Source organism: Lithobates pipiens, unplaced genomic scaffold, assembly GCF_037356315.1.
Source record: "Lithobates pipiens isolate NorthernLeopardFrog02 unplaced genomic scaffold, aLitPip1_a1.2 Scaffold_23, whole genome shotgun sequence".
Classification (NCBI taxonomy): domain Eukaryota; kingdom Metazoa; phylum Chordata; class Amphibia; order Anura; family Ranidae; genus Lithobates; species Lithobates pipiens.
In genome coordinates, this window is record NW_027507785.1 from 113,003,839 (window position 1) to 113,030,784 (window position 26,946).

General features: G+C 43.1%; 1 protein-coding gene across 2 annotated transcripts in view; it reads left to right on the top strand.

Moving 5' to 3' along the window:
* NT5DC2 (5'-nucleotidase domain containing 2) overlaps positions 1 to 26,946 on the top strand; it is a 216,158-nt gene that overhangs the window by 31,255 nt on the left and 157,957 nt on the right. For both annotated transcript variants that reach the window (XM_077452221.1, XM_077452220.1), the window contains exons 5-11: positions 2,803 to 2,896; positions 4,134 to 4,262; positions 9,930 to 9,990; positions 11,948 to 12,050; positions 15,104 to 15,205; positions 20,182 to 20,263; positions 25,896 to 25,982. In XM_077452221.1, coding sequence (XP_077308347.1) covers positions 2,803 to 2,896; positions 4,134 to 4,262; positions 9,930 to 9,990; positions 11,948 to 12,050; positions 15,104 to 15,205; positions 20,182 to 20,263; positions 25,896 to 25,982 — 658 coding nt within the window. The remainder of the gene's footprint in view (positions 1 to 2,802; positions 2,897 to 4,133; positions 4,263 to 9,929; positions 9,991 to 11,947; positions 12,051 to 15,103; positions 15,206 to 20,181; positions 20,264 to 25,895; positions 25,983 to 26,946) is intronic.

Sequence of the window (26,946 nt, forward strand, 5' to 3'; positions counted from 1 at the left end):
TCTGCTCACCTATTGGACCCATGCACATGAAATCATATATGTCATACACACTGGGGATCCCGCACTGTGGATCAAAAGGAAATTGACCTTTCCTCCTTGCAGGATACGATCCTCCAAGTGGAGAAAAACTGTGGACGGTTCCCTTTTAAGAGATCAGATTTAACATCTCCATATGAAGAGAGACATTCCCAAAATGTGCATTATACAGCAGCGCTACACCCCGTCCTCTTTTTATCTTCACCCCAATGTTCCAGTGATCCAAGGTCCTTTGAAATTATCTAGACTTCTGCAGGGATCATAGCCCTGCATGAGATGTGAGGATGTCGTGGGGGAGTGGAGGATTGGGTAAGTAAAAGTACTTTTACGTCCCCTAGACATAAATGAGCAGTTAACCCTTACAGTGCTGGCCCTGGAGGTGGAATTACATTTTTTATTTTTTTTATATGACCATTTTGAAAGTTTGCTGCTAACTTTTTTTTTACTTTTTTACCTGTTCTAAAAACTGTATTTCAAAATCAATTTGGTTTTGCCACACATGCCTAATCTCCTTTAACAACAATGAACAATTACAGCCTGTCTGATCACTTTTTCAATTTGGCTTAAAAAAAATAAAGTGATTAAAAAATGGAAGTTTTATTTTTCACAAAACAGAGTGGAGTAATAATAACCTTTGGATTATTGAACAGTGAGGCCAGTGCATGTGTGGGTACCATTGGGCTCTCTGAGTAGGTGATGTGAAAGTAGATGGTGGAGTTGGCCTGGTTGGCGTGGCATAGCTTACATTCCCTTGAAGCGTTTGGCAACCTAACAAAATTGAATCCTGTTCCCTTAACGCATTTTATACAGCACAGTGCTGATCCTGTCAGTTTCTGCCTTCCCCTTTATAAACTGACCATGGTGTATTATGACTGCTGAGCCCTGACACCGTAGTCAGTTTACGTGCCTCTGTCAGCCGCAGCTATTCTGTCTCTCTTGTCCTCCTCCCCCCCCCCTCCCTCCCCTGCCTGTTGGCTCCTGTGTCAGGGCCCGCCCTCTCCCCTCCTGCTACTGAAATAACATTTCATGCTTTACATAATCCTCTTTGTCTCCTAAAGGATAGGTGCTCCTGTGTCTGCTTTTTTATTTACAAAAAAGAAATGGGGTACACGCTGTCTCTCTGCCCGGGGGTTCTCGGCTGTTGATTGGATAGATTGATAGCAGCGTAGCCATTGGCTCCCGCTGCTGTTAATCAAATCCAATGGCCGAGTCCTGCATTCGGCCTCTATGGATGCCGAATGCTGGACTTGGGAGCGCGCCCGCAAGGTAACCCCTCGGGAGAACGCATATCCCAGGGGCCCACCTCCTGTTCTCAGAATGCAGGAGGCCAGTCGCTCAGCATGGGACCTGGGAAGTGGAGATCATTGGAGTAGAGGTTTCTACTTGGTTACATTGGTCCAAGTTGAGCCAATGTAACTATGTAAAAATATCCAAACCTGGAATAATTCTTCTTTTAGTACTTATCTACACAGGCATTTGTTTGCATTTAAACTACTTTTCTTTCCTGTATGAGTCAATGTGAATTGAAAACTGTCTCAGAGAAACTAAGAAACGGCTAAATTAAACTTCCTGAACACTGCACAGGCAAAATTGAAACTGTGGGCAAAATAACAAATAAAATACATGATGCAGTCTGCCAGCTGTCAGTTTTATTAACACGGCAATAACATATTTTTTTACCTATTGATCCTGCATGTAGATTCATTTTCTGTTCAGCAAAGTTACAGGGATTGATAGAGATCTTATAATGCTGACAAGAGTGCTTACATTCATATGTTTAGAGCTGTTTTCCTAAAAGAAAAAAGCACCTGTTACTGTAATTGGTAATTGGAAGGTAAATTTAGCCTTGGTTCACAACAATGTGAGTTGTCATGCGACTTTGAACTATCAAGTCGCACCCCATTTGCGGCAATGGAACTGTTCAGATCGCTGAGACTCAAGTTGCAGCGACTTTGAAAAAGGTTCCTGCACTATTTATATGCGATTTCACGCACATGAAATTGCACTGATAGTCGGCTTCAAAGTCGCAATGGTGTGAACCAGGGCTTAGGGTTTAAAGCACATCTCCTGGCAAAAATGTTTTATTGAAGGAACAGCGTTATAACCCTTGTATAATATCAGCTGTACTAGCAGGACCAGTGGCTAATAAAACCATGTTGCAGGGGCACACAATCATATATCAGATATGTCATTGTTGATTTTGCCCATAGTTACACATGCTTTTGATAAAATACTGCAGTTGACTTGCTTACAAGCATGATGTCATGGCAAAAAGATTTGCTCATATGAAACAAAATGATAAAACAGAATTTTTGCATTGTGTAATGAATCCTGTTTTCACAGGGACGTGGCTTAAATTAGCGTATTTCAAAATTCTGGATTCTGGCCTGGGTGTGCCAGCATTTAAGTATGGTTTCATAGAAGTTTTACATTAATTACATTTGTTATTTTGCCAAAGGTACTGATCTGTTTCCACAGCTAATGTAGTACTACCCTGGAGCTATTTAGAGGCAGAGACTAGATAGATAGGCCAATGTTTTGTACACTGTGCTATAAGTTAGTGAAACTGATTTACCTCCCAGAAAACAAAGTACAGTACGTTTTGTATTTGTTTTTCTTCTGGGAATGTTTAAAATTAGGCAATCTGTGCCAGCCTGTCCCCGTGCCAGCAGCCACCCTGTGCTCTCTCTATTGCTTGGTTTATTAAGTGTATCTGATGAACCTTGACATAGTTGTTAATGTTCTTTCCCATAATGTCTTTCATAGGGGTCTTAAGGCTGTTCCAGATGAGGAAGTCCTAGAATTATATGGGGGCACCCCACATATCCCCCTCTTCCAGATGAGTGATTTCTATGGAAAGGTATTCGTTTCTAAAACATAAAAATAGTACATTTATTTTTCTCGTAGCGCTATATATTGTTGTCTTTAAAAGGAACTGTTGTCTTTTGTCTGGAATTGGAAAGCCCTGGAACTGACTGCACTGGTGTGAACTATGCCATTGGAAACCATATAACCTACTTTCCATGTGTTTTTGATGCAGGGCCAGTTCACTTCACATGCAGTGCAGTGTTTTTTTAATGCATCAAAAAATCATGGAAAGTAGGCTTTTGTAAAACGCACCATTTGTCCCTTTACATCCGTTTTTCATCGTTTTTTTTTTTTTTTTACAGAAGATAAATAGGGCTTTGGTCCGTTCCAAAAATGGATGTTGACAAGTGGATGTAAATAGACGATCATCTGTTTACATCCATTTTTCTATAGAGATGCGTTGATGTCCGTTTTTTTCATCCATCAAGGGATGGATGAAAAACGCACAAACGGAACGCCCGTGTGAAAGGGGCCAAGAAATTAGATCGTTAGTTCATCAGGGATGATCAGTTTTCAGATATATACAGGTGCGTCTCATAAAATCTCATGCAACTTGGATTCTGTGCATCTCCGCTCTTGCTCCAGACTCTGGGACCTTGATTTCCAAATGAAATGCAAACTTTTCCACATTCCGTGATGATTTGGGGAGCCATATCATCTGCTGGTGTTGGTCCACTGTATAAGTTAATGGTTCCTGAAGTGACTGGGAACATATAGCAGAAGGGAATATTGCCAACATAAAGCTTACTGAGCCAGTTGGAAGCATTTCTGTTTAATCTTAAGCCTTACATTGAAGGAGGTGAAAACGCTGATTCTATGGTTACTCAGAAAATGATTTCTAAGCTACTGACTGTTGGCCTTTAGCATTCAGCTTGGATGTGGTTCCAGTTGATGCTCCACAGGTATGTGTACTTTAGCTCCAGCAATCTCATATACAAATATATTTAAATGCAATTAAAATGTTAAAAACAAACTAAAAACTCACATGGCTTAACATTTTAATAAAAATTAACAATACTGCACTGTTGAAAACATGGAAGAACTGTTCTTTATCAGCATCAATGAAATACACTTTTTTAATTTGCACTGATTTGACCTGAATGAATGTAGCTGCTGATAATATTAGGTCCTGTATAGATGGGTAACACAGATTTTCTTTTTTTTATTTATATTTCTAATTGTTGTTTGTTTAATAGGTTATAAGTACAGTGTTTACATTTATGTTTTAGGGGTCTTCAATGAAACAGTTCATGGATATTTTCTCTCTACCTGAAATGACTCTGATTTCCTGCGTAACTGATTTCTTCATCACGAATGGCATTGACTTTGACCCAGTTAATTTATACAAGGACACAACCGTGAGTCTTCGTATAATTGCATTGTACTCTGCTTACTACAAAGTCTACTAAATGTGTAATATTATAGAAGAGCTTCAATCCGCAAATAAAAGCGCAGTAAATTTACATATCTAACAATGTTTAGCTGCTATTGTTTTAAAAGTGAGCTTCAGAGGATTTTGTAGTGAAATTTTAAAACGTCACCACCCAACAGATGTTCTAGTTATGATGATAGTATTTGGATGGATCAAATTTTTGCTTAGATCAGAGTTTGTGTATGTCCAACACTATAGTAGCCTGTTTTCAAACATAGGAATCTGCTTTGCATACATGCTTTGAGCGTGAAGAAGCTTTAAGTGCTGCTCCAAGCTGAGGCTGAATTGTCTCCCAGTAAGTATTCAGGGAATAGAAGCAGGCATCAGAGTTTACTCATCCAGAAGTGTCAAGCTGAGTAATATAGGATACCACTCAGACCGACTCAGTGCCGATGAATTGTATTAAATTGTGTGGTCTCAGCCAGAGCTGCACCACCCACTGGGGCTTGGTCACAGACCTCTGTGACCAAGCCCTGGTGGGTGGGGCAAAACGCTTCAGGGGGCATGGCCGGAGCAGCAATGGCTGAGGCCACACAATTTAACACAGTACATGTCATCAGCACTGGGTCAGTCTGAGGGGCGTCCTATACTAAACATGCTTTTGAGGTTATAGTAAAATGATCAAATGTGGCTCGTAAACTTTTTTCTTTATCGTACATCACGGGACACAGAGATAGGTTATTATTCATTACTTACTGGGTTATACGCCATCTCTAGGTGAATGGACACTGGAAGACAAAGTCTTAGACAGGATGTCTGACCCTATATAACCCCTCCCCCCATACAGGAAGTACTTTAGTTTTTTACCAGTGTCTGCAAGGTGGATGGGCATGTTTGTTTTGAGCTCTCTAGAGCTCCAGGTTTTTAGTCCCAAAACAGTTCTTATAATGAATCGAGGGATTCACTGATCAGATCCATTTGAAGAAAACCGTATATGCTAAAAATAAATGGTACAAATAAATGACATGTGGCGCTTCTAGGAGACAGCTGTGGGGCACAGAGTAGGCTCTGGACCATTCACTTTCAGCAGTTTAATTTCTCCTTACCCCGGTCATTTGAGTCACCAGGTGTCGGTTGGCAGGCTAAGGTGCTTAGCAGGATTGTTGCGTAGAGGGTTGGTGAGCCCTATTAAATGTTCTCCCTTTTGGGGTATGTAAATACTCAACCCAGGTACTCCCTTTTTGTGGCTTACAATGTCTTAAAAAAGAGGAGCTGGACTAACACTACAGAGAAGGGCACATCTATGTGGCCAGTAGCTGCTAAGGAGCCTAGTAGAAACCGTAATGTTGTATCCCCTGAAAGACCAATGGCTTCCGGGCAATCTGAGCCGCTGCGCCTGTCTAGTATTGTGCCTACGGTCAATGCTGCTGCTTTGGCCTTTATTACCAGGGATGATCTGTCCTTTGCTCTAGCTGGGTTAGAGAACAGGATTGCCTCCATCTCTCAGGGTGGCAAGAAGCGTGACAGATCCCCTCCCCTGATCCTCTTAACTTGGAGCAGAAAATGGGTTGATGATGGGGAGGGCCTGGCAGATTAGTCTGCTTCTGAGCAATCTGGGCCAGAAGATGTCTAGTTGGTATCAGCCTCTCAGTCGCAGAGGCTTTTCATCCAGACTCAAGATGGTTCATTCTGCCTTTAAGTTGCCTCCTGCAGAGGTTTCTAAACCCACTTGGTCCTCTTCTGGGTCCCTGAGGCCTCCTCAGGCCACACAGGCTTTCCCCTTACACCCACTGTTAGAACAGGCAGTGTATGGTAATTGGGAACATCCTGACAGTATTTTTGTTCCTCCCTCCTAAAAGGTTTTCCCTTTTATATCCTTTGGAGGAAAAGAAAAAGAAATGGAGCATGCCAGCGGTATATGGGGTAGTCTCTCTTCAAACTTGTCTGGTGGATAATGCACAGGACTTGAAGGACCCTGTTGACAAGAAACTGGAGTCACTACTAGAAGCTTCCTTTTATTTGGCCAGTTTAACTATTCAGCCAGCTGTTGCAGCAATTGGAGTCTGCCAGTCCTTAAAGGATCAGGACAGGCAGGCCTAACCAAGAGGGGGATCCTGCTGAAAGCAGGGCAGATATACCTCCAGCACTGTGTTTTTCTGCAGATGCCTTAAAGGACTCAATACAGTAAGTCTCTCGTATGGCTCTCCTGTCTGTATATATGCGCAGGCTTTTATGGCTTAAGAACTGGTCAGCTAAACTTCCTTGTAAGAAGTTATTGGCAGGGTTCCCCTTCCATGGGGAACGCTTGGTGATGACTTGGACAAATATCTCCAAAAGATTTCCTGAGGGAAGCGCTCTCTACTTCCTGTGAAGAGAAGGACCAGGCATCCCTTGTTTAAAACCTCAGGGACCGCTTTCTCAAATGTCTCAGTGCCAAGACAGTTCTGCCACCAGCAGGGCGCTAGAGCCAGAGGCAAGCTCCAGGGCCAGAAGGAACCATGGGTCCAAATATCTTCTAAACCAGGCACCAAGCCCTCCTTTTGAGGGGACCCCTGCACTCTGTTGGGTGGGGGGAAGGCTGCTGTCCTTTGCGGACATTTGGAGAACAGTGGTTCAGGACAAGTGGGTCACCTCGACAGTATCCTGTGATTACAAGCAGGAATTATGAGGGGTTCCCCCTCAGAGGTTTCTAAGATCCAGCATTCCCTTGGATCCTGTAAAAAGAGACTTTTTGTTTCAGGCACTAGATCATTTAGTGCAGTGATGGCGAACCTTGGCACCCCAGATGTTTTTGAAACTACATTTCCCATGATGCTCAACTTTACTGCAGAGTGCATGAGCATCATGGGAAATGTAGTTCCAAAACATCTGGGGTGCCAAGGTTCGCCATCACTGATTTAGTGCATCAGGGAGTGATTATACCAAACGGGGACACAAGGCTCATTTTGGATCTAAGATCCCTGAACCAGTATCTATTAATCCAGTCCTTTCGGATGGAGTAGGTACGCTCGGTAGTAGCCTCACTCAACATGGGAGACTTTCTTGCTCTTGCCCTTTGGGCTCGCCACAGCACGTGTGTTTACAAAAGTCCTAGCACCAGTATTGAGTCTCTTAAGGGCCCAGTGAATCTTGGTGCGCGGATACCTGGACAACTCAGAGATAACTCGCTACAGGCTGTAGAACAGAGCATAGCCTGCATAGTGCGGTATTTATAAAGCCTGGGCTGGGTCATACCAAAAAGTCAGCCTTGAGACCAGCTCAAAGTCTGAAGTACTTATGTCTGATCCTAAATACAGTCCAGGCAAGGGCATTTTTGGCACCAGTAAGAATCTGTGCCCTGAAATATCACGTTCGTCAGATAAGGGGCACCAGACAACCCTCCATTCGGCTCTGTATGAGTCTTCTAGGAAGGATGGTGTCTTCCTCCAAGGCAGTGCCCTATGCCTAGTTCCATTCCATGCCTATACAATGAGACATCTTGTCAGCTTGGAACAGGAGAGGGCAAGCCCAGGATTAATTACCCCATGTTCTTATCTCCTTGGGTGGGCTTAGTTAGGCCTAAGCTGGTGATTGCAGGATCGAAACCTGCGAAAGGGAAGATCCTTCCTCCCGGTTTCTTGGAGAATACTGACCACAGATGCCAGTCTCTCAGGCTGGGAGTGATCCTAGAAGTACTCACAGCTCAGGGGAGATGGTCAAGGGCAGAACAGAGCCTGCCTATCAACATCCTGGAGTTGCTCCACCCCCCCCCCCCCCCCGAACTCTCTCCTTCCACATTTGTTGTGCAGGATTCAGAGAGAGGGGGTTCCAGTCATTTTGGTGCCACCATCTTGAGACTTAAATTTCGTGCTGTCTGTGTTACAGAAACAGCCATTTGAGCCTATCAAGGAAATTCCATTTTGCTAGAAGGGTGTTGGAATTGGTGGCCATACCTAATTCTTCACCACGACAAGGTGGTGTTGCGTCCTATTCCATCCTTCTTGCCAAAGGTGGTATTTAAATCAGGACATTATTTTTTTTCTTCCTTTTTCTCTCAGCCTCATTCGGCAGAAAGGCGTCTGCATTCCTTGGATGTCATCCAGGCAGTCAGACATTTTGTCTAGATCTGTGGAGATTCGAGGATCAGACTCCTTTTTTGTTTTACCAGAAGGACCCAATAAGGGGCAGGCAGTTTCCAAAGCTTCTATTGCCAATAGGGTCTGCCAATTGATCATTCAGGCCTATGATCTGAAATGTAGGGCTTCCCCCCCTCAGGGCGAGAGCTCATGCTACCAGAGGTTTCGAAACTTCCTGGGCTTTTCTGTGGCTCATATTTGTACGGCTGCTACCTGGTCTTCAGTGTATACGTTCACAAGATTTTATCAGATAGATGTTCGAGCAGCTGAGGATTCGGCTTTTGGCTGTAGTGTACTACAGGCTGCTATTTTTTCGTCATACTTGTAAAATCCTTTTCTTTAAATACATCAGGGGACACAGAGGTCCCCCCCTCTTCTGGAGATTCAGTGCTTGCTACAAAACTGAAGTACTTGCTGTATGGGAGGAGTTATATAGGGGCGGAATTCTTGTCTAAGACTTTGTCTACCAGTGTCTATTTACCTAGAGATGGCCTATATAACCCAGTAAGTAATGAACAGTAGCCTACCTCTGTGTCCTGTGATGTATTCAAAGAAAAGGATTGTACCGCTTAGTATGACGGAAAAATCCTATTATTTACAAAAGCATGAAAACAGAACATTTAAATGGCTATCTGCTATTTTTTCAATAACTGATATACACTGTGGTTGATGTACTAAAAGGTAGAGCTTGTTTACTTTGCAAAGTGGATTGTCGCTTTAGGGCCCTTTCACATGGGCTTTCTGTTCAGGTCCACCTGTCAGTTTTCCAGGCGGACCTGATCGGACACTCCATTCACCCCTATGGTGCAGCGGATATCAGAAATGACACCTGCTGCTATCCGATCCGATGCAGTCCGCCAAATTCAGATGAATGGTGAACCTGTTTTACATCCGTTTGGTGGATGGTATCGGAAGAAAACGGACAGATGGTCCGTATTCATCCGATCTCCCCATAGAGGAGATCGAGACTGACAGGTCCGTCTCTGCACAGTGAGCGAAGGCGGACCTGTCATCCGCTTGCTCTGCAGGGATCAGCAAACTGAGTTAATCAAACTCTGTTTTAACGGACCCTTATAAAGTTCATTTTCACCTAGCATAGTGAATGAGATGAAGCAAAGTGAAAATTTACTTTGCAAAGAATACCCAGTCATATACAAAGAACATAGAAAACAAACACATTTTTTTTTTTTTAGATGGTTGAAGAGAGCACAACCTCACCTCATCCACTAAACTAATTGAAAATTTACTTTTCGAAGAGGTGAATCTGAAACCCCAGTCATCCCCAATGCAGGTATGGTAGACCTGTTCCAATAAGCAGGTGACCATAGGTGCCTTCTGGCCTATGGCTGCAGGGGTCAGTATTACTCTAGAAGGTGGCCTGTTCTATCATTGTTCCCACTTGCAAATCTAACTTTATGAATAGGTGGATCTGAATAAGAAAGATACCGTATATGCAATCAACTTTTTCAATTTTACTATACGTGTTTTTGTAGCATATAGCTATTTTCTGTTCTTCACAAGCTCTCCTTTTTTTCTAGGATGCAATAAGAGATGTGCATGTAAAGGGACTGATTTATGAATGGATTGAGAAGGACATGGGTAAGATAAATTTACATCTTTTTCTTTTTATATACCACATTTTTATTTCTTACACTCTAATCTAGATAGTGCCCTCTTCTGTAGGATACATTATTATTATTTATTGCTGCACATTGCTACAGTCTAAAATTAGACCTAACTAATGATACATTAAAACATGGAGACTGTTCTCTATATGACAATAGTATATGATAGAGATAGACTGACCAAGATGCTCCTTTTCTGGAAACTGCTTTAGAGACCAGTAGGAACCTTTTCAATACATGTTCCACATTTTTTATGCAAGAATAGATGTACATAATGGGGTTTATTTACTAAACCTGGAGAGTGCAAAATATGGTGTAACTTTGCCTGATAGCCAATCAGCTTCTAAATTCAGCTTGTTCAAGGAAGGTTTGACAATAAAACGTGGAAGCTGATAGGTTTCAAGGCAGAGCTGTACCAGATTTTGCACCAGTATTAGTAAATCAAGCCCCATGTGTTTTCATTTTCATTTACATTCATTTCTGTCCTTGGGGAGCTTACAATCTAAGGTCTCTACATTACAGACATACATATACTGGAGCCAGTTAACTTATCACCATGTCTTTGGAGTGTTAGAGGTAACCCAAGCACAGGGAGAACATGCAAACTCAATGCAGACAGAGTCCTGTTTGTGATTCAAGCCAAGGACCCTAGTGCTGCAAGGCAGACGTGCTAACCACTAGACTATTGTGCTTAGGGGGATTAAGACAAGCCAAGGACAATCACCAGGCCTCACCTGCACCTAAAATCACTCCTGGGCAGACTGATCCTTTGAAGACGTCTTCTCAGAAAAGCATGAATAACTTTGAGCTTCATGTTATCAGTGTTTTATAGTTGCTGGAATGTTTACTTAACAGTTTCTTTTCACTTGTCATTCAGTAGTGTGGAAGTGACTACTGAATGTATAAAGTTCCACCATGTTCCTTTCTTGCATTTTCTGCAGGTTGAAGTCATTGCTATAGATAGAAACTTAGAGCTGAGCTTTCAAGTCTGTTATGTTGGATGGGTTAAAACCCGAGAGCCACTGTGTGTCATTTCTGTGCCTAGATGTTGCCATGCATCTGCTTGGAAACATTTGTTTGTCAAACTGTATGATGGAAACAAACCATATACTGCAGTGGTCATCAACCACGTCCTCAGGGCCACTAACAGGCCAGGTTTGCAAGAAAACTGAAATACATCACAGGTGATATAATTTGCTGCTTAGTGATTGCAGTATTCTAGTCTGCATCTCCCAAGGTACCGTATTTATCGGCGTATAACACGCACCCCAAGTTTAGGAGGGAATTTAAAAGAAAAAAACTTTTAGGAGGGAAGTTTAAGGAAAAAAACTTACATTTAAATGCCTATCAATGCATCCTTGTCAGTGTCATTTGCAGCCTTATCAGTCATTTGCAGCCTTGCATTGCAGCCTTGCATTGCAGCCTTGTCCCCTTGCCATTTTAAAAATGGTGCCGCCTAGATACAGAGCGGATGTCCTGTGTATCTCGGCGGCCCTCGTTCTCGGGTGTTCTCGGTGGCTTTCGGGTATTTTTGGCCGCACTCTGCCCTTCTCAGCGGCTTTCGGCTTTCTGAAAGCTGCCGAGAATGGCCAAATGCGGCCAAAAATAGCCGACAATGGCTGAATATACCCGATTACAGCCCGAAAATACCTTAAAGCCGCCGAGAGCGGCAGAAAAGATTAGGAAGGGCAGGGGATCGGCGTATAACACGCACCCCCGATTTCCCCCTCATTTTAGGGGGAAAAAAGTGCATGTTATGCGCCAATAAATACGGTAATACATAAAATCTGGCCTGATAGTGGGCCCTGAGGACAGGTTTGATGACCACTGATATACTGTATATGTAATTTCTGTCTATGTACAAACAACTCTTATCCTACAGTACAACAGCAGTTGGAGAATTGTTGCTGATGTTTATCCTCTTTTCCCAGAACACTACATACTACATCGGGAAGAGATCTATGCTGTACTGAAGAGGCTTGTAAGACACAATAAGAAGGTTTTTCTTATTACAAACAGTCCTTTTAGTTTTGTGTAAGTATTGCATCACATAGATTACTAAATTGTCAAACGAAAAACAATGAATCCATTTATGAATAAACTATTTCACCAGTCTTATTTAAATGGACAAATGCTGGTCTTTGTCTCCTGCTGTAATGAAACATGGGATTATAAACAGGACTGAATTTCTGATCCTCAACATAGGCTGTGGCCTTGGGTAGCAGGACTGCCTGGAGCTACACACAACATCCCACACATTATGGTGTTGTCAGTAAACCCATTTCTGTGTATGATAAAATGTTTCAAAATATCACCCTGTCTGTCATGCAGTCTGACTGGTTCCTTTATTATTTCTGTCCTTGACAAGTTGGTGTGCATAGAATAGCGTACTATTGTGTACTCAGATTACTCGCCCTGGGTCAATAGACCCATAACGGAACTGGTAACCTAGTAGGAAGACAGTTTCCTTTCCAGCTCTTCTTGTCAGCTATAGCTGTATTGATGTAGAGAGAGGAAACTGCCCTTTTCAATCTGTCTTCTCCCTCCATCAGTTCTGCTGCTGCTGTGGGATCTGGTCTTGTTATCAAAAAACTTAAACTGACCATACACATTTAGATTTATCCCTGTTCATTCTACAGGCTAAACAAAAAAATGTAATGGATTTCTATATCCAAGCTGTACAGCACAACTGGATGAATCTCCCGCTGCGGCTATTGTATTTTTAAAGCTGGCCCCACCGCCTGTCAAAATACCTAAACAACCATTGCATCTGATTGGATGCAGCCACTGTTTGGACAAGTTTCCACCCAACTCTGTTGATTTTTCAAATGAAGGCTATCGGGCTGGAGGCTAGGGCCACCCACTGTTTGAAATGCACCCAAATCATCATGAACCGGGCAAAATTCGAATGACCAGCTTAAAGGGAAGCTTACGAGAGGCAGGCTATTTATCACAGAAGAGATTTGCAATGTTTCTTCTGCAATAAGTACACCTATCTGCCTGCTCCCAGGGTTATGCAGCATGTAAACTGTTCTGTCTTTATTAACATGGACTGATCAAACCCCAAAGAAGAGGGAGGCTTTTCCCCCTGAAATATGTTGGCATTCCTCTATACACATCGAAGAATCTACTATCTGGTGAGTGCTTTGTGCTGCTGTCAGAGAGGTAGCAGCATAGGACTAGAATGGGGTCCACCTGAACTAGACTTTAATCATTGATTTCTCCTTAAAAGAAGCAAATCAATTTACAGTAGATCCATCGGAACCAATTTAAAGTGGTGCTCCAGTAATTTTTCAGAAAAATTGTAGCTTCTGACTTTTAATAAGCAGACACTAACCTGTCCAGCACTTTGCTCATCAGAGGAGGAGCCGTGAACTGTCTTTGGTCCCCAACCACCGGCATCTTAACTGTGGGTACCTGGCTGTGACCGTTTGTGGCTTCACAGCCGGCTGCCCACTATGCATATGCGAGCCGCACTGTGTTTTGTGACTGGTCCTGCAGTCTTCTGGGTCTTGTGACGTGTCCCAGAAGACTGCAGGATGACAGGGGCGACGAGAACTTCCGCGCTGATCATCCAGGAGATCTGAGCAGAAGTGGGAGTGGATACCTCTCGAAATGAGTTGCCAAAAAAAAAAAAATGTGCCAAATGAGGAAGATGGGTTGGAGGAGGCCTTAAAGCGGAACTTCCCCTTTTGGGTGAATTTCTGCTTTAGGATAGCATTGGACTCCTGTAGTGGACATTACAGTGATTATTTTTTTGCATGGGATATTTTTTTTATGATTTTTGATGTTGCACGGAAAAAAAAAAATGAAATATTTCTATTTCTAGTAAGATTAAAAAATTTGCCAGTTTGACAGGAAGGCCTGGTTCACACCTATATGTTATTCGGTGCTTTTTCCGAGATTGCACTACAGTCCATTTAACATGGTTTCCTATAGGAAACTTTCACATCTAGGCTTTTTTCAGTTGCTGCATTTTTGGAAAGGGTCAGAGACTTTTTTTTAAAAGCAAAACTTAGCATTTTTGGTTCAATAGACTTCAATGGAGAATCTGCAGAAAAGCATGTAGTGCCTTATTTGCTGTGATTTTACTGCATTTGTGCTGCAATTTTACTGTGTTTATTAATCTACCCAACAACAAATTGGCTAAAATTTAAAAAAAAAGCATCAAAAGGAATAACGCATCAAAAAATGTGTGTGTAAAAACACAAAATGCACTGCAGAAAAGGATCAAAAGCAAACTGCATAGGTGTGAACCAAGCCAAAGAGTCAGGAAATATAATCTTGTTGTGGATATATCCAAAACATATGCCGCGTACACACGACCAGACTTTCCGGCAGACTAGGTCCAACGGTCTTCCCGACAGACTTTTGGCGGAGTTTCGACAGACTTAACGAACGGACTTGGCCACACACTAATGGACTAAGTCCGTTCGAAAGTCCGTTTGTTTTGAACGTGATGACGTAAGACGGGACTAAAAAAGGAAGTTCAATAGCCAGTAGCAAATAGCTTCCCTTGCATCGTATTTGGTCCGTCGGACATAGTCTGCCGAAAAGTCCAGTTGTGTGTACGCGACATAGGAAGTCATAAGCTAACTAAATGCTGTGTGGTACAGGGAATTTCAGAGGCTGATACCAGGTCAGATTCATTCTGTGGGATGTGCTACAAAAACGAGTCCGATCCATGGATGCCTGTATGGCATTTGAATGGAGCCCACACAAGTGCCCCTATAGCAAAATACTTGCTAAGGGGGTGCTTAGCAGGGGGAGGAGTCAGGAGTGCCAGCAGGGTCCCCAAGAATAGGAGGATCAGGATTGCTCGGCAAAACCATTGCACAGAGAAGGTAAGTATGACATGTTTGTTATTTTTAAAACAATGTTTTACATTCACTTTAATGAAAAGATCATTCTGTGTACAGACAACCTTCTAAAACCTGGCTCTGTTTTGTTGATTTTGTCCAGAACTCCAGCCAGCCTGAACCCTGCTATATTGACATTCATACCTTCTCAATGAACTTTCTAGATTACACTACTGCTGGCAATGTCACTGAGTGTGATTGTTTGCCTTTCTCTGTGTTTTCTTACAGGAATAAAGGAATGAATTATATGGTAGGAAAGAACTGGCGAGATCTGTTTGATGTGATTATCGTAAAGGCGGACAAACCTGCCTTCTTCACTGACCGGCGCAAGTATGATGTCCCTGCTTTAAGAATTGCTTTTTCTGAATATATTTTTTAGACAGCCTAAACTTTGTATTGAAGCATACAGTAATTAGAACAACTTTGCTCAAATTATTGCATAGTCAAGTGGTTTTCAAATGAGGACCACTTCAAAGCTAGTGACAGGTGCCAAGGCCCACCTTTACCCCGTCATCTTTTCACCTTCTAAAACCACTCTACCCAAATCCTTTCATGCTCTTCCTGTTTTCTGTCCAGTGACTACTTTTTGCTTGTCTGTTTTCTTTCTATCTAGCTACTTTTGACTTCTAATCAGATACTTTACATATACTATACTAGAACAAAGTTTGTGGGACTTTACGTGTTCCTTGTAGGGTCTAATGAATGCCAAAACTAGTAAAATGTAGAAGTAAACAAATCTTTATTCTACACATACAAATAGTTTGTTTTTTTAAGAAAGGGGGAAGACGAGACTTGTTAAAATCACAGTTAAGCCGCGTACACACATAGCCGTCTGTCTGACGTACTTAGTCTGGCGGACTTCCCGCCAGACTGTTCGTCGGACTTTCCGAACGGGCTACTTGCCCACACACGTCACTTTTTCAGCGGACTAATACGGCGGACTAAGTCTGCCGTACTATCCGCCCTACTTTTGAAATGAACGGACTTGCCCACACACACGGAGGAAAGTCCGCTCATTTCGAGCGCGTCTCCAGGTAGGCGGGGCCCGCAAAGGATACGTCGCTGGCCCCGCCGCCTGGTATGGACTTAAAGGGGAACCCCAACGCCGAAAAAAATCGGCGTGGGGGTCCCCCCAGGTCCACATCAGACCCTTGCCCAAGCACGCTACCCGGCCGGCCAGGAAAGGGGGGGCGAGCGAGCGCCCCCCTCCTGAGCCGTACCAGGCCGCGTGCCCTCAAAATGGGGGGTGCCTTGGGGAAAGGGGGGGCGCACGGCCCCCCCACCCCAAAGCACCTTGTCCCCATGTTGATGAGGACAAGGGCCTCTTCCCGACAACCCTGGCCGTTGGTTGTCGGGGTCTGCGGGCGGGGGGCTTATCTGAATCCGGGAGCCCCCTTTAATAAGGGGGCCCCCGGATACCGGCCCCCCACCCTATGTGAATGAGTATGGGGTACAATGTACCCCTACCCATTCACCTGTAAAATAAAGTACAAAAAAAAACACAACACACAAGGGTTAAAATAGTTTATTGCACAGCTCCGGGGGTCTTCCGTCTTCGGGGGTCTTCTCGCCGGACACCTCCGCTATCTTCTTGTAGCTCTTTTGCTAGCGGAGGAGCCCGGCTTTCTTCCTCGCCGCCAGCCTCTTCTTCCGACTTCGGGGGTCTTGTCCCCCTCTTCGGTTCTTCTGCCAGGCCACCGCGCCTTCTTCTAGCTCTTTTACAGGCGGTGGCCCAGTCTTCTGCCGTCGCCGCCTTCCGTTCTTCTGTCCTTCTCTTCTTCTTCAGATGTTGCCTCGCCGAGTCCTCCGCTCACAATGACGGGGACCGGGCACACGGCGACTTATATAGGGACAAGGGGCGGGGTCTTCGGTTGATGTCACATGGTGACCCCGCCCCTTACGATGTCACCGTCCCGGAGGATGCTGGGACTGTCGCCATGTGACATCAACCGAAGACCCCGCCCCTTGTCCCTATATAAGTCGCCGCGTGCCCGGTCCCCGTCATTGTGAGCAGAGGACTCGGCGAGGCAACATCTGAAGAAGAAGAGAACATCTGAAGGGGGGGCCGCGCGGCCCCCCCCTTCCCCAAGGCACCCCCCATGTTGAGGGCACGCGGCCTGGTACGGCTCAGGAGGGGGGGGGGCTCGCTCGTCCCCCCTTTCCTGGCCGGCCGGCGTTTTTTTCAGCGTTGGGGTTCCCCTTTAAGTCCATACCAGGCGGCGGGTCCAGCGACGTATCCTTCGTGGGCCCCGCCTACCTGGAGACCCGCTCGAAATGAGCGGACTTTTCTCCGGGTGGGAAAAGTCTGTTCATTTCAAAAGTATGGCGGGAAGATTGGAGTGTAAAACTACTTTCTAAGTCCGCCGTACTTTCGGGTCAAAAAAGTATGCCGGAGGCTACACACGGGGGGATTGTCCGGCGGACTTGAGTTTGCCGGACTTTTCCACCCGCTTGTTTGATCGTGTGTACGCTGCATTAGAGTTTAGTTGTCCAGGGTGGTGTCCTGGCTGAAGAATCCGGGAAGATGGCCAATACACGTAGTAGGGTATATGTTTCTTATGGGTGTAGGTTCATAATTGTCTCACACTCATCCGTAACTTCTTGCCTAATCAGATACTTTATTTTTCTGCTCAGCTGTTTAATTTATATCCAGCCTTTTTGTTTTCTGTCAGCTGCTTCACTTTCTACCCTGCTACTTTATCTTTCTTTTCTATCACCCTTATATTCTGCCCAGCTGCTTTCGCTATTTTCTAACCAACCAGGCACTTTTTCGCTCAGCCCTTTTACTTTTTTGCATCTTTCTTGATGTGTTTGGCTTTTATTTTGACCTTTTTACAGAACAATTTTAAAAGGTGGTACTCTTGGTTCCCCCTTCCTGCCCAAGCACTATTCATATTAGGGTTATTTACGAAAGGCAAATCCACTTTGCACTATAAGTCATAGTGCACTTGAAATTGCACTTGGAAGTAAAGTCGCTGTAAATCTGAGAGGTAGACCTGAAATGAGTGGAAGCTTTGCTAATTTTTTTTATCCAATCATGTGCAAGGTAAAATGCAGTTTTTTATTTTCCTTGCATGTCCCCCTCAGATCTACAGCGACTGCACTTCCCAGTGCACTTGCAGTGCAAATTGGATTTGCCTTTAGTAAATAACCCCATTAGTGTCCTCAAACTGCTCTTATGGACACCGTGTATCCATCCTGGGATAAATCAAGAAATTCATTACAAAGCACAGAGTCCTAGATGCTGATATACTGAATGACTGTGGAAGTAAACTTCTTTCCCCTTTTGGGTCATTGCAAATACAGTTTACAATGCTTCACCATCTTTTCTCTTGGCAACATGAAAGTAAACAGCAAGTGCGCATGATGCATTAGAATCTTGTGCTCTTTAATTGGTAAAAAACAAACCATCCATTTACATGCAGCACACCCCACATAGGAGCTGCAAATGAACATGGATTCCTCCACACTTGTACAGCCAGGCACACCAAATCTTCACAGAGAACAGTCGATACCTTTGTTTTTGTTATTTATTGGAGGGGGGGGGGTTATTTTAAACTTGTATAGGTCCGGGAGGTTATGGGATTTCCACTTGACTTGAACAAGAGCTTCAGGGACAACTTCCTATTTAGAGTCTCTTATATACAACCTCCTATATACAGCTCTAACTCCTTTAGCCTTCCACCTGCACACACCGTGTTCCTTTTTTCCTAGGTATTGCTCCTGCTGGTTCACTTTTGATGGAACTGACAGGCTGGAAATCAAAGTCCCTTAAAAGTAGCACAATTGAAGTGAAACCGCTTCCCTTGTTATCACTGATCCCAGCGCCACTTCTTCTGGCAATGCCAGCCCAACTGGCTGCATCTGCCTCTCACCAGCCCACCTGGCTGCCTCACCACACCCATCTGCCTGACTGACTCTTCCTCAGCCCACCCAGCTGACTCTCAGGAGATCTCCCACTGAAAGGATAGAAGACTTGAGCACACTGCCGTCTTCGAGGGAGACTGCCTACATATGGCAGTCTCTCCCCTTTGTTAGTCCCCACAGTGTTGCACTACTTACTCTCTCCTCTCTTGCTCCCATGCCTCCAGGAAAGCCTCCTCCCTTTGTGTTTTTAGCTAAATCTATCCAGCAGGGGAAATGATACCTTCCTGCTCCCCCAAGAGGCATCTGATTTTCCCTCGATCAACTTTACCTATAAATGTTAGTACCCAGTTATATCATGTACATTTAGGAAAGAATCCAGACCTTTTTTAAAGCAACCTGCTGAGCTGGACAGGACCATCTTTGGAGGCAGTCTATTCCACATTTTCACAACTCTTACTTACTTTTCCATCTTTGAAGATTACGTCTAGAGGAAAAGAGATTTAAAGCACGCCCCCTTGTCCTCTGTGAATAACTAAACACCAAGTACACTATATGGACCCTTTATGTATTTGTACACATTGATCATATCCCCCTTAATCTCCTCTTCTCAAGAGAGAATAAATTCAGTTCCTCCAATCTTTCCTTATAGCTGAGCTCCTCCATGTCTCTTATTAGTTTGGTTGCCCTTCTCTGCACTTTCTCCAGTTCCCCGATATCATTTTTGTTAACTGGTGCCCAAAACTGAACTGAACTGCATATCCCAGATGAGGTCTTACTATTAAGTTTATGATCTACCAATCCTAGCTATTTATTTTTTAATAATATTTTTTATGGAGTTAATTGCAAGTTTACATACAAAAGCGCAAAATCTGGATCACCTAAATCCACTATTTTATGACATTAATCATAGCTATAGTGTGTGAGAAGTGCAAATCCCACAAGGGTTGGCATCACACTTTACAGTACTGTTGGACATATGGTGCACACAGTATTGCTTGGCATATGGTACAATACAATCCTTACTGTTTTGGAAGCTTTACCAAATAGCTGTGTAAAGCTAGCTATACACAGTTCGTTTTTTCATTCAACTCCCCCATTGTATTCTGATAGCGACACCCGCTGTCAGAATGCATTGATTAGCAGCTGTAGCCACCAATTGAGAACATTTTTTAACATGCCCTTTGATAGGTGTGGATCAAATGATCATCTTCTGTTGGGTGGGGGCGGCCACACACTGATCAAAGTTCGGCTGGTCCCTGCTGGACCAGAAAAAAATTGATTGATGTGTGAATAGCTTAAACCTGAATTAGAATTGCACACAAAAAAACAACTGTATTAGGTAATAAATTACATTGTCCTCTTAAAATGTGTCTTTAGTATGCTTGAAAACCTCTTGAAATGCTGGCATGTAAAGTATTCTGAGAACTTCTTCTTTGTAGGCCCTTCAGAAGACTGGATGAAAGTGGATCAATGCAGTGGGACAGAATCAACAGCCTGGAAAAAGGCAAAATATACAAACAGGTAATCTAAGTATTCAAACGTTCATACAGATTAAATATAATCCTCATACATTCATATGTTGCAAGTACACATCTATTGGAACCTTAGAGGAGTATTCCGTCAAAAATGAAGTACCTGTGAACTTTTATACCTCGGGTCTTTGTGATTCTATTTGTAAAATGTCTTCCCTTTTCACCTGTACGGCATATCTAAAACCAATAACAAACATGTAATTAATATATTGCAATTTATCAGTCCTTAGATGTGGTGGCTGTATTCCTTTTTGTTTTTTCAGGCTTTTCTCAGCTTTATGTTCAACTGATGATCCTGTGAATAAGCCACTTCCTGTTCCCTGGGTGGCTATATATAACTGGGTGCACATTATAGTTTTTTTTAGGTTCAACTTAGCGGGGTTCTAATGCATGCGGTGTTAGTACAGCGATCCCCCCACTATTGTGTTCTGACAGGGGGACTGCTCTTCAGACTGGCTGCTGTTGGACAGGAAGCTGTAGACAATTTTACCAGTTCCTGCCAAACTGACCCTTTTCAGCTAATTTTTCTTCCCCTGTGCACCCAGGCTTACTCTTCCACTGTATCCAAAATTGCCACCCAGTCTGTAGTTTAAAGGGGACCTTCAGTCATTTTCCAACTTTCCATCTATTAAATCTTCTACCCTTGTTGTTTTACCTTTTGGATTTTTTTTTTCTGCTAGTAAATGCCTTACACAGCCCACTCCCTGTTTCTTGTCTGGTCGTTAGCCTAGGCTTATGACATCATGCACAGCTCTCTTACTCTTGTGAGAGTTTGCCAGGAAGGGAGGGGGGATGAGTCATAAGAGGGCAAATGAAAGCTGCATAGCTGGAGGTGTGCCTCTGTGTAAATCCAGGAAGTGAACAGGCAGCAGCTTCTGCTGCCCAAAGTTAAAATGGTTGCATCCAGACTTGGTGGAGAGAGATTTCTGCAGCATACAGGCAGTCCCCGAGTTACAAACATCCAACTTACATACAACTCATGCTTACAAATGGAGAGAGACAACAGTAAGTGAGAGGAAATCTACCCCTAGGAAGTGAAATTCACTCCTGTAAGAGTTATCATGAGAAAAAGGTGTCTCCACTGAAGCTTTATCACCAATCCTTGTTTCCACAACAACCCAAAATGTTTAAAATCTGAATGTCACAGGGACAGAAAGTGAGGTGAAATCTTCTGAACAGAGGCACATACAGTAAAGCAAACGTTACAGGGGTGTTCACCTCTCCTATGCTATGCAAAAAAAAGTAAATATATATGGACCCCCGCCCCCATCCCCTACCCCCCTCCTCTTTCCCTTCTTCTTACTCTTCCACCCTTTCTTTTCTCTTTCTACTCTATATGTCTTGTCCTATGTTCCTTTTGCTACCCGGTTCCTTTGTAGCCCGGAGAGCAGAGGTGGCGGAATGTCATTACGTACTGATACTTGTTACAGTAAGCTGAGCTTGTGTATTCACCAACTAGAATGTTTTGTATTGACACCAAATATGTACCGGTTAAATATACGTCTTAGCATTGCCTATGTGTCACAATGCTCAGGCTATTTTCAGATGCAGTTTGATAACTTCAATAAAATGTTGTTTGAAAAAAAATTTTTTTACCTCTTCCAACTTGCATACAAATTCAACTTAAGAACTAACCTACATACCCGATCTTGTTTGTAACCCAGGGACTGCCTGTATTTGGCAAGTACAGAATCGCAGTGTATATAATATAGTAAGCAAAGTGGTTGGAGGGAAGCTTCAGAGTGGCAAAGATGTTTTTATTACAAATTATGTGAGCAGACTGCAGTTCCTCTTTAACCACTTCAATACAGGGCACTTACATACCCTTCCTGCCCAGACCAATTTTCAGCTTTGAGCGCTCTCACACTTTAAATGCCAATTACTCAGTCAGGCAACACTATACCCAAACAACATTTTTATAATTTTTTTCATACAAATGGAGCTTTCTTTGGTGGTGTTTAATCACCACTGTTTTTTTTTTTTTTTTTTTTGTGACTTTTTGTGAGAAAAGAGCGAAAATTTTGAAAAAAAACAAAATTTTTTTTAGTTTCTATGATAACATTTTGCAAATAAGTCATTTTTGTTCATAAATTTGGGCCAAAATTTATACTTCTACATATCTTTGGTAAAATAACCCAAATTAGTGTATATTATTTGGTCTTTGTGAAAGTTATAGAGTCCACAAGCTATGGTGCCAATCTCTGAAAATTGATCACACCCGAAGTACTGACGGCCTATTTAATTTCCTGAGGCCCTGAAATATCAGGACAGTACAAATACCCCCCAAATGACCCCTTTTTGAAAAGTAGACAGTAAGAGGCATGGTGAGTTTTTTGAAGTTGTCATTTTTCCCCACAATTCTTGGGAAAATGAAGAAATTATTATGTGTGACTTTTACATGCCTGGCCACACAGGGAGATCCAACATGCAGGGAGCAACATCGGGGGTTATAGGAGCACAAATCACACCTCCAATTTACTAATGACCTACACTTTTGAAGGCCCTGGCGCACCAGGACAATAGAATTGACCCCATTTTGGAAAGAAAACATTACAAAGAAAATTCTATGAGGCATTATGAGTCTTTTTAACAGTTAATTTTTTTCCAGAAGTCTTTGGAAAACATGGAAAGAATATGAAAACCATTTTTTTTTTTTTTTTACACAAAGTTGTCTATAAGATATTTCTAATGCAAAGCAGCAAAAAATTACATCCCAAAATATATTCTGCTACTCGTCCTTAGTATGGTGATACCACATGTGTGAGACATTTACACAGCCTGGCCACATAGAGAGGTCCAACATTGAAGTAGTACGTTCAGGCATACTAGGAGCATAAATTACATATCTCATTTCATTCCCACCTATCACACTTTTGAAGGCCCTGGAGCACCAGGACAGTGCAATTACTCACAATATGACCCCATTTTGGAAAGCAAACACCCCAACGTATATTCTATGAGGCATGGGCTGCAGATATGTACTCGGGTACTCTGATGGGCTGGTGACCGGTACTCAGTTACTCTGATGGGCTGGTGACAGGTATTCAGGTACTCTAATGGGCTGGTGACAGGTACTCGGTTACTCTGGCTGGTGACAGGAACTCGGGTACTCTGATTGGCTGGTGACAGGAACTCGGGTACTCTGATTGGCTGGTGACAGGAACTCGGGTACTCTTATTGGCTGGTGACAGGAACTCGGGTACTCTGATTGGCTGGTGACAGGAACTCGGGTACTCTGATTGGCTGGTGACAGGAACTCGGGTACTCTGATGGGTGGTGACAGGTACTCAGATGGGCTGTGACAGCTGCTCAGTTACTAAGGTGAACTGTGACAGGTACTCGGGTACTCAGATGGACTGTGATAGGTACTTGGGTACATTGATCATTGATGGCTGGTGACAGGTTGTCTTTATTGTGGGGGCAATCAGTGTGTGTTTGTGTGCACTGTAAGCGGTAACGAGCTGTTACCGCAATCTCCTTCTCACTCACGATCGGTGTGTGAGGAGGAGAACCTGGTAATATCTCGTTACTGCCGTTTGTTGACGTGTGACCGGCTGTGATTGAACACAGCCGGTCGCGTGGTAAAGAGCCAATTACAAGCCTCATCCCTGATCAGCGCTCTGCCGTGCACATGGACAGTGCATGTGGTCGGCTGTGATTGCACACAGCCATTCACATGGTAAAGAGACATTTTCTATTGGCTCTTTACACGGATCTGGGATGGTCTGTGTCTGAGGAACATGGTTCATCCCCGATCGCTGCTCTGAGGGCACCTGGGGACCCGCAAGAGCGGCGAGAAGCCGATCATATCATGCCTGCCCAGGATGGGAGATCCCATCTGCAGACGCCATATGACTATGGCTCGGTATTGAAGTGGTTAAGGACCAGGCCTATTTTTCAAAGTTGTTGTTTACAAGTTACAATATTTTTTTTTGCTAGAAAATTACTTAGAACCCCCACACATTTATATATATATTTTTTTCCTAACTCCTTAAGGGAATAAAATTGCGGTCTTTGCAATACTTTCTGTCACACCGCATTTGCGCAGTGGTCTTAATAATAATAATAATTTAATAAAAAAAAATAAGAAAACTGTAAAAAAAATTTTTATGTATTGTGAAAGATGATGTTGCACCAAGTAAATTGATACCCAACATATCACGCTTCAAAATTGCGCCCGCTCGTGGAATAGCGACAAACTTTGACCCTTAAAATTCTCCAAAGGGGCCTTTTAAAATAATTCTACAGGTTGAATGTTTTGAGTTAACGATCGCGGTGATACCTCACATATGTGGGTTGAACACCGTTTTCTTATGCGGGCGCTAGTCACGTATTTTGCATTTTATTTTTACACTGTTCTTTAAAAAAAAAAAAATTGTCACTTTTATTCCTATTACAAGGAATGTAAATATCCTTTGTAATAGAAAAAAAACATGACAGGACCTCTTAAATATGAGATCTGGGGTCAAAAAGACCTCAGATCTCATATTTACACTAAAATGCAATAAAAAAAAAAATGTCCCTTTTAAGAGCTATGGGCGGAAGTGACGTTTTGAGGTTGCTTCTACCCTGCAATGGTATGGAGATGTGTGGGGGCCATCTTCCTCTCACTCTGCTCCATGCCAAGCAGGGGACAGGATCCGATCACTTCTGCCGCTGCCAGTGGCTCTGATAAGCGGAGGAGGGCCCTCCTCCACCACCGATAAAAGTAATCTAACAGGGAATCCACCACTGAGACCACTTTAATCCTAAAGCGGACCGCCCGCTGAAGAAGTGGTTATCGGGGTTATGGCAGCTAGCTGCTGCCATAACAACAATATTCTACTTCAAAGAGCCAACATGTAATGACGGAGGGTGATCCGTTAGTAGTTAGACATGACTGACTTTATTTGTCTCCATTACATAGAGCAGTGTTTCTCAACTCCAGTCCTCAAGGCGCCCCAACAGGTCATATTTTCAGGATTTCCATTGTTTTGCACAGGCGATTTGATCAGTTGCACTGCCTTAGTAATTACCACAGCCGTTTCATCTGCGGGAAATCCTGAAAACATGACCTGTTTGGGGCACCTTGAGGACTGGAGTTGACAAACGCTGACATAGGGAATAAAATAAATAGTAGTTTACATTGGAAAGATAACATTGTTTGTTCTTTCTTGCCAGCTCACAGGAAGTTACAAGGACACAGCATTTCTGCCAAGTTTGACAGGTAGTTTCTGTACTTGATGAAAATACCTACAAAAAACTAAAAACTAAAGCAGCTGCCACATATAAAGACTGATAAGCTGCAAATTTATGTATATAGTTATTGGGTTTAGCTACCCATGCATTTATTTTATATCATAGACAATACAGCAGGAACAATCCATTACTAAGGGGAAAGTCCACACATAAAATGTCCATACATAAATGGAACCTCCAAATTCGTTGGATATTTGTCTGCATGATGAATAGCCAGAATACTAAATACTTCATAATCTCCCCATATTTCTACCTTTTACCAAGGGGAAAAATATTCTTTCATAACTGATTGTTTATTGGCACAAAGTACATCATATGAAGATTTGTCTCTGTACTGCAAATACTCCTATGTGTAGTATTTATATTTCACAATTTTTTTGCAGGGAAACCTGTTTGATTTTTTACAGCTGACAGGCTGGAGAGGGTCCAAGGTGCTTTATTTTGGTGATCACCTCTATAGCGATCTGGCAGTAAGTATTACTAGTTTATATGTTATATGATTATACCATACATTGCCAAAAGTATTGGGACACCTTCCTTTACACACACACACGGACTTTAATAGCATCCCATCCTTAGTCCGTAGGGGTCAATATTGAGTTGACCCACCCTTTGCAGCGATAGCAACTTCAACTCTTCTGGGAAGGCTGTCCAGAAGGTTTAGGAGTGTGTCTAATGGGAATGTTTGATCATTCTTCCCGAAGTGCATTTGTGAGGTCAAAGCACTGATGTGGATGAGAAGGATTGAGGATGCCCCACAGGCTTCCTCAATCCTTCTTCTAACTACCTAACTTATTGGTAAATCTGACACTCCTTTTAACAGGATTAAGCTCCTTCTGGTTACCAGTGGTTACCTCCTGGTCAAAGGTACTGGGTGAAATCTGTGTGAGACTGATAGCCTGCCTCTGCTCCAGCAACCCGTCAGTGCCTCATCCTCACGCAAATCCAGTTCATGATCAGGAAGCAGCAGGCTACTCGTAGCCGAAAAGAGCTTGTTCCTGTTAGAAAGTTAGTATTGTAGGCTGTCGGTGTTTATTTTGGCTAGGCAGTATCAAGGGATGCAGGCAGCTTATATTTACTTAAAGTGAACCATTTTAAAGTACCAGTCCACTCAAAACCCATGTCTCAGTTTCATATGTTAAAGTTTGAGTGTTCTGCTAGCTTTTTATATTATTTAAAACAGTGTGTGTTTTGTATCACTTTAAACTGGTTGTAAACCCATTCATGAAAGTTGACCTAGACACATATATCTGTAGTGTTTATCTTTCTCCAAAGCTCTAGTGTCCTGTCCTTCTGCTGATCTGTTCTTCTATTATTGGCATGATAACTTCTGACAAGTTCTCCAACACACAAGATAGCAACTGGAAATTTCTGTCAGGGAGGGTGCTTAGAGGTAGATAAGCAGAGAGCTGGTCTATTCACAGTACAGCTCTG